Raw genomic sequence first — 13,993 nt, 5'->3', positions numbered from 1 at the left:
GGCATATGTTAGGAAATATTTTTCAAAGTTAACACTTTTTTGATGAATATAATTTTGCTCTCTTGAATGGCAATTCAGATTTATTCATTTGTATTTTTCCTCCCTTTTCATTCTCTTTTGTGTTATAAATTTTCAAAGAGATGGTATGATTTTACAACTTTGTTGTAACTGTGATTTTACAAATAATAATAGTGCTTTTCCTTGATATTTTTGGAATGCCATTGGAGAATATTTTAAACAATGTGCTACATTGAAAGTATTCTTTTTAGTACACGTTGTTTATTTTCATTTTTCTCATTTGCATGTAAAAAAGTTTTAACAATTGTTTTCTCTTTTATTTTTGAGTCTCAAATTCTCTCCCTTGCAAGGAGCATGTAACTTGATATAGATTATACATATGCAGTCATGTGAAACATCTCCACATTAACTATTTTGCAAAATAAAACAAAGACCAAACCCCTCCCCATAATATATAATAATATAATAAAAAAACTATGCTTCAATCTGCATTCAGAATCCATACATTCTTTCTCTGGAGGTAGATCACTTTTTTCATCAAAAGCCCTCAGGAATTGTTTTGGATCCTTTTATTGCTGAAAATAGCTAAGTCATTCATAGTTGATTGTAATACAATATTGCTGTTACTATGTACAATGTTCTCCTGGTTCAGCTAATTTTACTCTGCATCTCTTTGGAGTATAGACCTACTAGTGGTATTGTTGGGTCAAATAATTTCTTAGTTATGGTCTGATTTTGATCTTCAATTGTAAAGACTATTGGAAAATGATAGAAAAACAATGGACATGGGGCGGCTAGGTGGTGTAGTGGATAAAGCACCGGGCCTGGAGTCAGGAGTACCTGGGTTCAAATCTGGTCTCAGACACTTAATAATTACCAGCTGTGTGGCCTTGGGCAAGCCACTTAACCCCATTTGTCTTGCAAAAACCTAAAAAAAATGGACATTGATGAATCAGTATAAAATTATCTAAGATATACTTTTGCTAAGGTGTTAACAGGTGGGCAGCTAGGTGGCACAGTGGATAGAGCACTGGCCCTGGAGTCTGGAGGATCTGGCCTCAGCCACTTACTAAATTCCTAGATGTATGACCTTGGGCAAGTCACTTAACCCCATTACTTTGCCCAAAAAACCCAAAATAAAGACAATAACAGGAAACATACAATGAATTATCCTAAATATAAAATGTATCTTCATTTGAAGAAATAATGATGGAAGCATAGTACTCTGATTTTCTGAATTCCTATTAACTTATAAATTAATAGCAATAATTGATCTTTACATAAGGCTATGGTACTGAAATGTAGCTCTGTTGTACCAATTTTTATAAGTTTGTAACACATTTCTCCAGAAATCTCACAGATTTGATGATGAACATCCTTCAAAAGAAAAAGGATTGAAATAAAATCATCTTATGTGAACATTTCCTTTTTTTCCATTCCCTGAATGTATCTCATTAATTCCCCTCTTTTTGGATGTGCCAATCCAGGAGAATTACTGTTTTGTTCAAATGAGTGATATGAAAAATTTTGATTTTTAATATGAGAGTCTGTGGCCTTTGAGAGACTTGCTCATGAGCCTATCTGAAAATGATCACAGAACTTCAGATACAGAAAGATTATATTATAGATCTAGAGCTAAAGAAACTTCAGAAGTTATCTCTTCTAGCTCCCTAGTCTTACAGATTAGGAAAGTAAATTGTTTGATTACTATTACTTGTGTGACACTGGATACAGAGGTAGGATTTGAATTAAACATTTATATGTTGTCTACCCCAAGTCATTCAAGTCAATTTCTACTTTCATTGTCTTTAATAGATTTTTAAAAAATATCTTTGATGTTTAAAATCAAAGAATTTAGAATTTTGTGGAACATGGCTTAATGATTAATATTGGAGAGTAGAAAACAATTAAGAAAGACACATACAATCTATTCTTTCAAAAGAAATCATAATTTTTAATGTATAAGCAAGTTCAGATTGAGGTGGAAACCTAATCCAAGATATTCAAACTCCACAGTGGACATATGTGGTCCCCTTTCCCCTTACATGACAATAGACATGTCTGACTCTCCTAGAGGCTGAGGAATTGGATGAGAATCACATAGTAAGTGTCAGAGATGAGGCTGAACTAAAATTTTCATGATCCCAAGCCCTGACACTTCAAGAGGTCAGTATGCTTCTCTTTTGGTTACACTTACATTAAAATGAACCAGTTATTTTCACTGATATTATATTGCTACATAGCTAAAATACTATTTAGCTACTGTAAACAAAATAGATGTCCAACAACTGGTATATTATTAAACAATTTGTGGCACAAGAATATAATTGAATGTGCTAAAAGAATCAATAAATTTGAAGAATACAGAGAATCATGGGAAGAAAAACACCAAGTAGAACATGAAATAATATGAAATAGGAAAATGATATAAACAATTACTTAAACAAAATAAAGGGAAATGACAACCAAAAATCAAACTACACAATGTGAAATTATTATAATTTCATAATTACATAAATTTGACCCCAAAGAAGAGAAGATTAGTTAAAATATTCAACTTGGTTGATGAATTAGTTAGCTTTGAGAAATTAATGCACGCAAAAACAAAAGATATCAATAGTTTTAAAGAGAAAAAACTAATATATGAATGTGATGTCAGGGAAGGAGAGTGTTTTCTCCACTCCAGCATCATGGGATGTACAATATCAGCCTAATCTTCTGTAGTTTTTGGTTTTCATGAGCTATTTTCAGAAACAACTGGTAGATTTTTTTTTTCACTGAATGAATTTTCCTGAAATAACTTAGATACCTAGTACATGGAAAACTTAGTTCAGTATAAAATATGCACCAAACAAATAAAAAGTATTTATACTCATTACCATAACTAATGTAGTGTGATGTAGGAGGTGGAAAACTTTTAAGGTAATAAAAAGGAACTGAAAGGAAAATAACTGTTCATCCATTGATTAACAACTGAAAAAATTGCACTGAGTGAATTAATGCATTTACCACAGAACAAGAAATAACAAATACAAATAAATAAATAGGAATAATTCAGAGAAACTTGGGAAGACTTATAAGAATTGACCCAGTAATAAAACCAGGAGGAAGAGAATAGAATACATTTTGAGCACAATAATCTAAATAATAATCTAAAACAAATAATCTAAAACAAAACAAATATGAATGCTTTCAGAATTCCATTCAGTGCAATCACCTCATATGCCTTTTGGGCACTGAAGGTGAAACATGATTCCTTGTTCCCTGTGGGAAACTGATAGACTGAAGGTATTGAATGGTGCATATAATTTTTAGATAAAAACATTACATCAATTTTCTTTGCTTAATTGTATTTTGTTTTAAAAGAAGTGTTTTTTAGAGATTTAAGTTATTGTGAGGTGATAAGATTGTAAAAATATGTATAAAACCATTTCATAATAAGGGGCAGCTCCAAACCATAGTCTCATACAAGACTAAGAATGAATAAATCTTAAATTATCAAGTACCAATCAAGTAGGTCATCTCCCTATTTTTTTCTTTTTGCCCAGAATCATGGATCTCCTTGCTGGGAAAACAGATCAGACATAATTTCCTGGATTCAGGTTTCAGTGGTTAAATTTGTAGAAAAAAATACATACCCTTGCTTGGGTGAGGAGAGAGCAGTCGATGGTACCTCATTGTTGCTGGCAAGCAGCCATCAAATCACAGAGTTATTCCTCCAGTACAGTTAAGCATAGCCTTTAAAACTGAGAAAATCACATCAGTCCATTTATCATCAGAATGAAGAACATTCTAACTAATCAGATTATTGACATCCCAGAAAATGTTGATTTTTCATTGGACAATTATTGTGAAGGGGTCCAGAGAAATTGTCTATAGAAATTTCAACCATATCAATGTTGAGCTCAATCTCCTTGGAAAGAAGAAAAAAAATGCTCCGAGGAGATAAGTGATGGGGAAATCAAAAAGAATTTGCAACTATAAGAACAATCTGTAGTCATGTTCAAAATATGGGGTTTTGTTACAAGATGAGTGTATATGCTCACTTACCCAACAATGCTCTTATTAAAGAGAATGACTTAATTGTTGAAATCAGAAATTTTTTGGTTGAAAAATATATCCTAAGAGTGTGCATGAAACCAGGTGTTGCTGGTGCAGTTCTCAGTCCCCAAAAGGTGAGTTAATTCTTGAAGGAAATGATAATGAGCTTGTTTCAAACTCAGCTGTCCTATTCCAACAGGCCAATACAGGAAAGAACAAGGATATCAGAAAGTTCTTGGATGGTACCTATGTTTCTGAGAAAGGTATAGTACAACAGCCAAATGAATAAGGTGGAAATGATTCCTGAGAAGTCAACACTTACTCAGATTTCAAAATGAATATACTTTTTGTCCAAAAAAAAGTATATAGGACTGTCTGTTGTGTATTATAGGCTCTTAGACTCTGGGAACAGAATAATTTTCATTGCCGAAGGGAAAATAAAAAGGTCAAAATGCTTTCTTTTGTACCCCAAACTTATCATTTATGCTTTTTGTGCTTCAGAGTCTCTAAAAACCAAAATCTGAATGAACCTACAAGATGAAGGTTGGGCTTTTTCACTGTTTAAATATTGCAATAAAATACTCACCGGCTGTATACCTTTATCTCCACTTATTGTTAATTTAGATATATTTGTGAGGTTTCTGATAAAATGTCCTAAACCAAGATACACTGTTATTTCTTGGTGCTTGCACCATTGAGAGGGATTCTCTTGTAAAGAACGAGCCAAAAATCTTTGAAATAAATAGAGGTATCTGATAAGAAACACACATTCCAGGCTTTAACTGCATTACTAGATGATGAAGAGCCGCGTGGTGGCGCTGCAGGCTAAGAAGACTCAGAAAAGATCGGCAAATACACCACTTCCAAGAAAGACCGCCCTGAATCAGTCAAGAGGAGAAGCATTTTTAGCGGGTACTAGAAAGAGGGTCCAGGACGCTCATATTTCTGAGACATCAATCAGAAGGACGAAAGTTGTAACCTTTGGTTACCCGTTTGCAATTGAATTGGGCTACCACGGTTGAGAAGAGGGAGCTGAAAGAACAATGCAGTCGGAAGGGAAGATGATGCCGCAACAAAGGCAAGTTCTCTTTCTCTTTGTTCTCCTGGGTGTGTCTGGGGCAGCCTCAGAGTTGGAGCAATTTTCGGTAGTGGAGGAGATGGAGAAAGGCTCTTTTGTGGCCAACGTGGCAAAGGCCCTAGGAATGGACATGGGGGAACTATCCAATCGGGGGCCCAGAGTCGTTTTTAAAGGCAAAAAAGAATATTTGCAGCTGAACCCCAGAACTGGGGATCTGTTCCTGAGAGAGAAACTGGATCGGGAGGAACTGTGCGGCCCCGCCGAGCCTTGTATTCTACCTTTTAAGATCTTATTGGAAAACCCCTTTCAGATTGTTTTGGCTGAATTAAGGATTCAAGACATTAATGATCATTCACCAGTGTTCTTAGAAACTGAGGTACTGCTAAAAATCCCGGAGAGCACCGCCCCCGGGACTGTATTTCTGCTAGAAAATGCTAGAGATTTAGATGTAGGAAACAATAGTCTCCAGAACTATTCGATCAGTCACAATTCCCTTTTCCATATTCAAATTCGAGATAGCGTTGAAGGCAGAAGATACCCAGAACTGGTACTGGATAAAACATTAGATCGGGAGGAGCAGTCTGAGGTCATTTTAACTCTCATTGCAGTGGATGGAGGAGTCCCACCAAGGTCTGGAACTGTCCAAGTTCGAGTCATTGTAGTCGATATTAATGACAATGCCCCCACGTTTACTCAGTCCCAATATGAAACTCAAATCCCAGAGAACAGTTCCATTGGATCGAAGGTTATTAAAGTCTCTGCCACAGATTTAGACATAGGGAATTATGGAGAAGTATCTTACACATTTTTATATCCCTCTGAACACATTCGTAAAACTTTTCTCCTTAAAGAGAAATTGGGAGAACTTTACTTAAGAGAAAAAGTGGATTTTGAGTCAATTCAATCTTACATTATAAATATCCAAGCCACAGATGGTGGGGGACTTTCTGCAGAATGTGCTGTTATTGTTCAGGTGATCGATCTGAACGACAATCCTCCAGAGCTGACCATATCTTCTCTTACCAGCCCCATTCCAGAGAATTCTCCTGAGACAGTAGTGGCTGTTTTCAGTGTTTCAGATCTGGACTCTGGAGAAAATGGAAAGATGGTTTGTTCCATCCAAGATGACATTCCTTTTGCTCTGAAACCTTCAGTTGAGAACTTCTACACATTGATAACAGAGGGAGCACTGGACAGAGAAAGCAGGGATGAGTACAATATCACTATTACAGTGATAGATTTGGGGTCTCCAAGTCTCAAATCTGAACACAATCTCACAGTGCTTATCTCAGATGTCAATGACAACCCTCCTATGTTTTCTCAGAGAGAATATAAACTGTACCTCCAGGAAAACAACAGCCCTGCCCTCCACATTGGCAGTGTTAGTGCCAATGATAGTGACTCAGGAATCAATGCCAAAGTTACCTATTCTCTGCTGCCTTTAGAGACTGGAGACCTGCCCCTCTTCTCTTACATCTCCATCAATTCAGACAATGGCCATGTCTATGCTCTGAGATCCCTGGACTATGAAGCCATCCAAACTTTCCAGTTCACTGTGAGGGCAGTTGATGGTGGCTCCCCATCACTAAGCAGTCAGGCTTTGGTTCAGATTGTGGTACAGGATGAGAATGATAATGCTCCTTTTCTGCTATATCCCCTGCAGAATGGCACAGCTCCTTGCAATGACCTGGTACCCAGATCTGCAGAGCCAGGTTACCTGGTGACCAAGGTGGTGGCTGTGGATAGGGATTGGGGACAGAATTCCTGGCTTTCCTACCAACTAATCAAGGTCACAGACCCAGGACTCTTCACTTTATGGGCCCACAATGGAGAAATTCGCACTGCAAGACCCATCAGTGACAGAGACACCATCAAGCAAAGACTCCTGGTGCTGGTGAAGGACAATGGGCAGCCACCTCTGACCACAATGACCACACTAAATGTCCTCCTAGTGGATGGCTTCTCTGAGCCCTACATGCAATTTCCAGATGAATCTAAGGAACAGGGTCAGACTGATTCTCTTACCACATACCTAGTCATTTCTCTGGCTTCTGTCTCCTTTCTCTTCCTAGTCTCTGTTATTATATTCATCACCATTCGTCTCTGGAAGAGGAAGAAGGATGCCACTGATATTAGTCATTTCAGTTCAAATGGCCCCTTCCCAGGACACTTGGTGGATGTAAGTAGGACAGGGACTTTGTCTCAGAGTTACCAGTATGAGGTGTGTCTGGCCAATGAATTCAAGTTCCTGAAACCAATTATTCCCACCCTTCCTACTTTGGAGGGAAATGGGAACTCCACTGAAAACTTAGCATTAAGGAATAGCTTTTGCCTCAAGTAGAGTTTCACATGGGTTTCAAAGCATAAAGGCCAGGTTTTATGGTTTCTTTACCTTCCCCATGCAATTATTGTCTGTTTTTTCTTAGCATGAAATAGTAGGATTTTATACATGTGGATTTATAATATCTGTCTGAGGTTTTTGAGAGGCTTCATCCATGGTCCTTCTGAATTTTATTATAGAATGTCTAACCTGAAAGGGTCTTCATAATTCTTTCATTTCAGTTCTTCAACAATCTTTGTTCAACTGGGAGAATATGCTATTTATGGTATACTTATTTTCACACAATGTACAATTACCTAGATTTGAAAGTAGAAGAAAGTTGCATTTATTTGAGGGCAAAATATTTAATATACAAAATATGATTTTATTATTTTAAAATACAGATTAAAAAGGTATACGATTTTTTACTCTATCATTAGTTGGGGTTCAATAGGGGGCAAACTCTTTTCTTCTTTTCATGACCCAATGCACAAAAGAGTTGGGATTTCTTCAACTTGAGAAATAATACAACTGTGACTAAACAATTGCTTAACAGTAGTCCTAGGCACACCTATATTAAGTGACTCAATAATGGTCACATAAGTAGTATCAGAGGAGGTATTTATGTCTAGGCATTCCTGACTCCAGTTTAAATATATTGTCTCTTAAATCATGATGCCTCTTTTTAGGATAACACGACTGTATAAATGACCTAGTTATCTGCCATTATACTCTGTTGAGCTTATATCATTAAAACCTAAAATAGAGAATATGAAAATGGAATGGGGGAATTTTCAATGTAACAACATTATTTGGAGGTTGAATCAGCAAAATTTCCTTTGGAATTTTCTTTTATTTTTGTTCTAACTATTTCTGAAGTTAATTTGGTGAAATTGGTACTTTGTAAATCAAAGATATTATCCTCTTGGTAGGAGAGGGGAGAGGTAGTTAAAAGAGGTCTCAAAGTGAGTATCTGTCTGTGATGCTGAGTGTCTCTGTTTCTCTCTAACTTTCTGTTTGAGTTTTTACATTTTTTAGCTGTTTATTTCTAGCTTAACAAACAACAAAAATTCTATATAAAAAAGAATGTATTGTATATGAAGCCACAAATCTCTGTTACTTAACTGCACTATTACTTCATCTTCGCTCTCTTTGGCATAGGGTTTTAAGATGCTAAAATAATGCTGTTTTATTTTCTCTTTTTTTCCTGACATTCCTGTAAGAGTAATCCTCTAAGATAGAAACTGAGTTTCATTTGGGTGAAAGGAGAGTGGTGAACCTTATCCTTGCTGGTAAGGAACCCTCAAATCATAAGGTCATTCCTCAATATCAGTTAAGCAGAGCCTTTAAAATGTATTAAAATCCCATCAGAAGTATGTGGGACTATGTGATGTGTATTATAGAGTCTTGATCCCCAGGGGGAGGAGATCTGTTGCTGAAATGAAATACTTTCTCCTGCACCCTAAGTTTACCATTTATGTCTCAGGATCTCTAAAAATCATTTCCCTTTCTAAACCAGTTGGCTCAAATAAACACTTAACCATCTTCTACACCCCACAGTCGGTCTGTGCTGAACCCTCCAAGAAATTCGTCTTTTCCAGGGAAATAGTTCTGGGCAGAGCCCTCACTTCCAGAGAGCAAGTTTCCTGGATAGTATTGCTATTGTGTCTAATTCTTCATGACCCCATTTTCTTCTCCAGCTGATTGTTAAAGCACTTGTCCAAAGTGTCACAGATAGGAAATGTCTGAGCCCAGATTTGAACTTAGGAAACTAAGACTTCTTGACTCCAGGCCCAATTCTCCATCCACTGCACCACCTAGTTGACACAAAACAGTATTATCCAACTTTTGTTAGAAAGGAGCCCCTTTGTCACAGAGTCCTTGTACCATTCTAGTTGTGGATAAGACCTTTGATGACCAGAAAGAACAGATAAGGAGATAGGAAGCATCAGCAACCTGATGATGATGCTTCTTTCCTCAACATTCTCTCCCCATCCCACTCCCCATTCACTCTTCACCATTTACTCTGTCTGACCACTTGATCTCAAAATATTGCAAGTGTTGTGGAGTTGAGTAAACATTCATTATTGTTTTGGGGTAAGGCTACATTCTTGATTAAAGCATATGCTTTTTAACCACTTAAAAAGACATCACATATATGAATAAATATATTTATATGCAGGTGCTTATAACATTGTTATGGATCACCCTAAAGAAAAAAATTGTTCATTTCTATTGCAAAATAGAATTCGAAGTGTGATATCTAGTACATGTTCTCTGTAACATTACTTCATTCTGAGAAAAATAATGATGAGCCGCGTGGTGGCGCTGCAGACTAAGAAGAGGCAGAAAATCTCCGCGAATACGTCAATACGGGGGGGGGGGGGGAGAAGCTCAGAATCAGACTATTCTGAAGCAGAAAGAAAGCATTTTAGCTGCAAATAGAGAAAAGGATCAGTTCTCCCAGTCAGAGCGAAGAACGCTGGAACCTCTGATTACCGTTTACGGTCAAAGTGGACTACATAGATTGAAAAAAAGGACCTAAAGAAAAAATGGAATGGGAAGGAGCGATGATTCCACACCAAAGGCAAGTTCTCTTTCTCCTCGTTCTTTTGGGTGTGTCTGGGGCGACCTCAGAGCTGGAGCAGTTTTCGGTAGTGGAGGAGATGGAGAGGGGCTCTTTTGTGGCCAATGTGGCAAAGGCCATGGGTCTGGAGGCGGGGGAGTTTTCAAATCGTTGGGCCAGAGTCATTTTCAAAGGGAACAAAGAGTATTTAGAGCTGCACCCCAAAACCGGGAATCTGCTCCTAAGAGAGAAATTGGATCGGGAGGAGCTGTGCGGCTCTATGGAGCCTTGTTTGCTACCTTTACAGATCTTACTGGAAAACCCTTTTCAGGTGGTTCGCGCTGAACTTAGGATACAAGACATTAATGACCATTCGCCGTTATTTCTAGACACTGAGACAGTTTTGAAAATCCCCGAGAACACTTCTCCTGGGACTGTATTTCTCTTAGAAGATGCACAGGATTCAGATGTAGGAAGCAACAGTCTCCAAAACTATACAATTAGTCCCAACTCTCATTTCCACATTCAAATTCGAGAGGACACAGAGGGCACGAAATATCCAGAGCTTGTATTGGATAAAGCCTTGGATCGGGAGAGGCAGGCTGAGTTTAGATTAACTCTAACTGCAGTGGATGGGGGAACCCCTCCCAGGACTGGAACTGCCCAAGTCCTAGTTTTGATTATGGACGTCAATGACAATGCCCCTGTGTTCTCTCAGTCCCGTTATGATGTTCAAATTCCTGAAAACAGTCCTATTGATTCACTCGTTGCTACAGTGTCGGCTAAAGATTTAGATGCAGGAAATAATGCAGAGATTTCCTATTCATTATTCCGTGCCTCTGAAAGTATTCGTAAAACCTTCCAATTGAATGAAAAATCCGGAGAACTTCGTCTAAAACGGAAAACAGATTTTGAGTCAATTCAGTCTTACACAATAGATATTCAGGCCACAGATGGTGGTGGTCTTTCCGGAAAATGTACTATAGTTGTTCAAGTGGAGGATTTAAACGACAACCCCCCAGAACTGACCATGTCCTCATTTACCAGCCCTATCCCAGAAAACTCTCCTGAGATAGCCGTTGCTGTTTTCAGCGTTTCAGATGCAGACTCTGGGGAAAATGGAAAAATAGTTTGCTCCATCCAAGATGATCTTCCCTTTGCCCTAAAACCTTCCTTTGAGAATTTCTATACATTGGTAACAGAGGGAGCCCTGGACAGAGAGAACAAGGACGAATATAACATTACTATTATCGTCACAGATCTGGGGTCTCCTAGGCTCAAAACCGAGTACAATCTAACCGTGCTAATTTCTGATGTCAATGACAACTCTCCAGTTTTTACTCAGAGAGAATACAAACTGTACTTACAGGAGAACAACAGCCCTGCCCTCCACATTGGCAGTGTTAGTGCCAGTGACAGGGACTCGGGAATCAATGCCAAAGTCATCTATTCTCTGCTACCTCCAGACACTGGAGATCTGCCTCTCTTCTCCTACATCTCCATTAACTCAGACAATGGACATCTCTATGCTTTGAGATCTCTGGACTATGAAGCCATCCAAACTTTTCAGTTCACTGTGAGGGCAGCCGATGGTGGCTCTCCTTCACTGAGCAATCAGGTTTTGGTTCAGATTATGGTACAAGATGAGAATGACAACTCTCCCTTTGTGCTGTACCCCCTGCAAAATGGCACAGCTCCTTGCAATGACCTGGTACCCAGATCTGCAGAGCCAGGTTACTTAGTGACCAAGGTGGTGGCTGTGGATAGGGACTGGGGACAGAATTCTTGGCTTTCCTACCAACTAATCAAAGCCACAGACCCAGGACTCTTCACTTTGTGGGCCCACAATGGAGAAATTCAAACAGCAAGGCCCATCAGTGACAGAGATGCCATCAAGCAGAGGCTCCTGGTGTTGGTGAAGGACAATGGGCAACCTCCTCTGTCTACAGTGGCCACACTAAATGTGCTCCTGGTGGATGGTTTCTCTGAGCCATATGTGAAGATCCAAGACTCTAACAAGGAGCAGACCCAGACTGACTCCCTCACATTCTACTTGATTATTTCTCTGGTTTCAGTGTCCTTTCTATTTCTGGTCTCTATCATTATAGTTATTACCATAAGACTGTGGAAAAGAAAGACTAGTGCAGGAAATGGTCAGTTTTCATCCAACATCCCCTTCCAGAGTCATTTGGTGAATGTCAGTGGCACTGGGACCTTGTCTCAGAGCTACCAGTATGAAGTGTGTCTGACCAATGATTCGAGGACAAGTGAGTTCAAATTCTTGAAGCCAGTTATTTCTAGCTTCCCTCTTCAAAAATCTGGGAGTGATGCAGATGAAAATCCAGCATCCTGGAATAACTACAATTAGGAATACAGTTTTAAGAACAGGTTCTGAATTTCTTTTCTTCCAGTCTGTTGCACTCACTCATTATAATTTCTTACTTGAGAAATTCAATGTATAACTTGTTTTTATTTAGTGACTTTGCATGTTCACAGTAGTATTCTCTCATTTCCATTAGTATTAGAAATGAAGTAATATTCTTTAGATAATGAAAACTCTACTTCCAATCTCTCAACAAAATTAAATCATGGTTCCACAATTGTCTGGTAAATTTTTCTTTTGAAAATTAAACCATCTTAATGTATATCCCTTTTTCTGAAGTAACACAATTCATTCCAATGATGTATAGTTGACTTTGCCATTGCATTGTGGCATCTGTGCTTCAGTGTCTTCATATGGAAAAATCATGAACTAGATCATTTCTAAGTTCCCCCTCAGTATTAACAATCTCTTGTCCTATTATTCTAACTAAAATCTAAAATGTGAAAAAATGTTGCCTTCATTTAAAGGAACATAGAGAAGATTGAGAATGGATAATAATATTTCATTTTTTGCCACCATTTTTCAGAGCCCTTCTTTCTATCAGAAGTCAATTAGTCAGCATCCCTTGTATATGTCTACTTTTACACCTATTTTATATTTTTTTAGGGTTTTTTGGTAAGGCAAATGGGATTAAGTGGCTTGCCCAAGGCCACAGAGCTAGGTAATTATTAAGTGACTGAGGCTGGATTTGAACTCAGGTACTCCTGACTCCAGGACCAGTGCTCTATCCACTGCACCACCTAGCTGCCCCACTTTACATCTATTTTTTTTATGAAATATGAGGGATAATATCTTTCTTCATGGTTTTTAGATACTAATAATTTGGAATAAAAGTCACATCCTTTTTGGATCTCGGTTTCCTAATTTGTATAATGAGAATAATAGCAGTACTTACCTTGCAGTATTATCAAATGAAATTATTTGTGTAAGACTTTAAAGTGCTATAAAAATAAGAGCTATCATTAACATTCAACATCAACAAAACTATTGCCTAATTTATTATATTTTCTCCTAGGTTTATAGGAAATAAATTAGAGCAATGTACAGTATAGTGATGACCAGAATCAAACAAAGTAAAGAGCCATCAAAGAACATGAAATTTTTAAATAGCAAGTATAGCTGAGCTCTTCAAAGAAGAGTCATCATTCACTACACACAATCAAGGTAAATGTGTGTGAAAGAAAGTGGGGTTCACATCTGAGCATGGATGAAAGTCATTAAAAAATAGTGTATTTGGGATAGTGGTGTGCTGGAGCCAACCACATTGGCCTTGCAAGGGCTGACTTAAATTTTCATTGTGGGTATTTATTTCAGTGCAAATATTACAGAAATCATTAATTGTTACAAATGAAGACATGGATCATTTTTTCATGGATTAATTTTTCGCTGTCTTCATTTAAGAAATTTAAATTTTAAAGTGTCTGTGTGTGTGTGTGTGTGTGTGTGTGTGTGTGTGTGTGTGTGTGTGCATATATCTCCTCTCCCCCCCACCAGAGCTTGGTTGTTAAACTTAGCAACATACCCTTTTATTCCTCTAGGAGCCTTGTCTTTATTGCTCTGGAAGTCTTGCTTGAGCTCAGGAGAAGT

At 37.9% G+C, this 13,993-nt stretch overlaps 1 protein-coding gene across 1 annotated transcript; it reads left to right on the top strand.

Annotated features, from left to right (window-relative positions):
• The first annotated feature begins 151 nt into the window (after positions 1-151).
• Positions 152-13,721, top strand: LOC141504176 (uncharacterized). Its single transcript, XM_074208993.1, has 3 exons — positions 152-7,474; positions 7,700-7,743; positions 9,996-13,721. Exons 1-3 carry the CDS (start codon positions 5,103-5,105, stop codon positions 12,389-12,391), a joined length of 4,812 nt encoding a protein of 1,603 aa, XP_074065094.1. The 5' UTR covers positions 152-5,102; the 3' UTR covers positions 12,392-13,721.
• Positions 13,722-13,993: the final 272 nt, after the last annotated feature.

This window comes from Macrotis lagotis, chromosome 1 (genome assembly GCF_037893015.1).
Source record: "Macrotis lagotis isolate mMagLag1 chromosome 1, bilby.v1.9.chrom.fasta, whole genome shotgun sequence".
NCBI lineage: Eukaryota > Metazoa > Chordata > Mammalia > Peramelemorphia > Peramelidae > Macrotis > Macrotis lagotis.
This window is presented reverse-complemented; position numbering and strand designations above follow the sequence as displayed.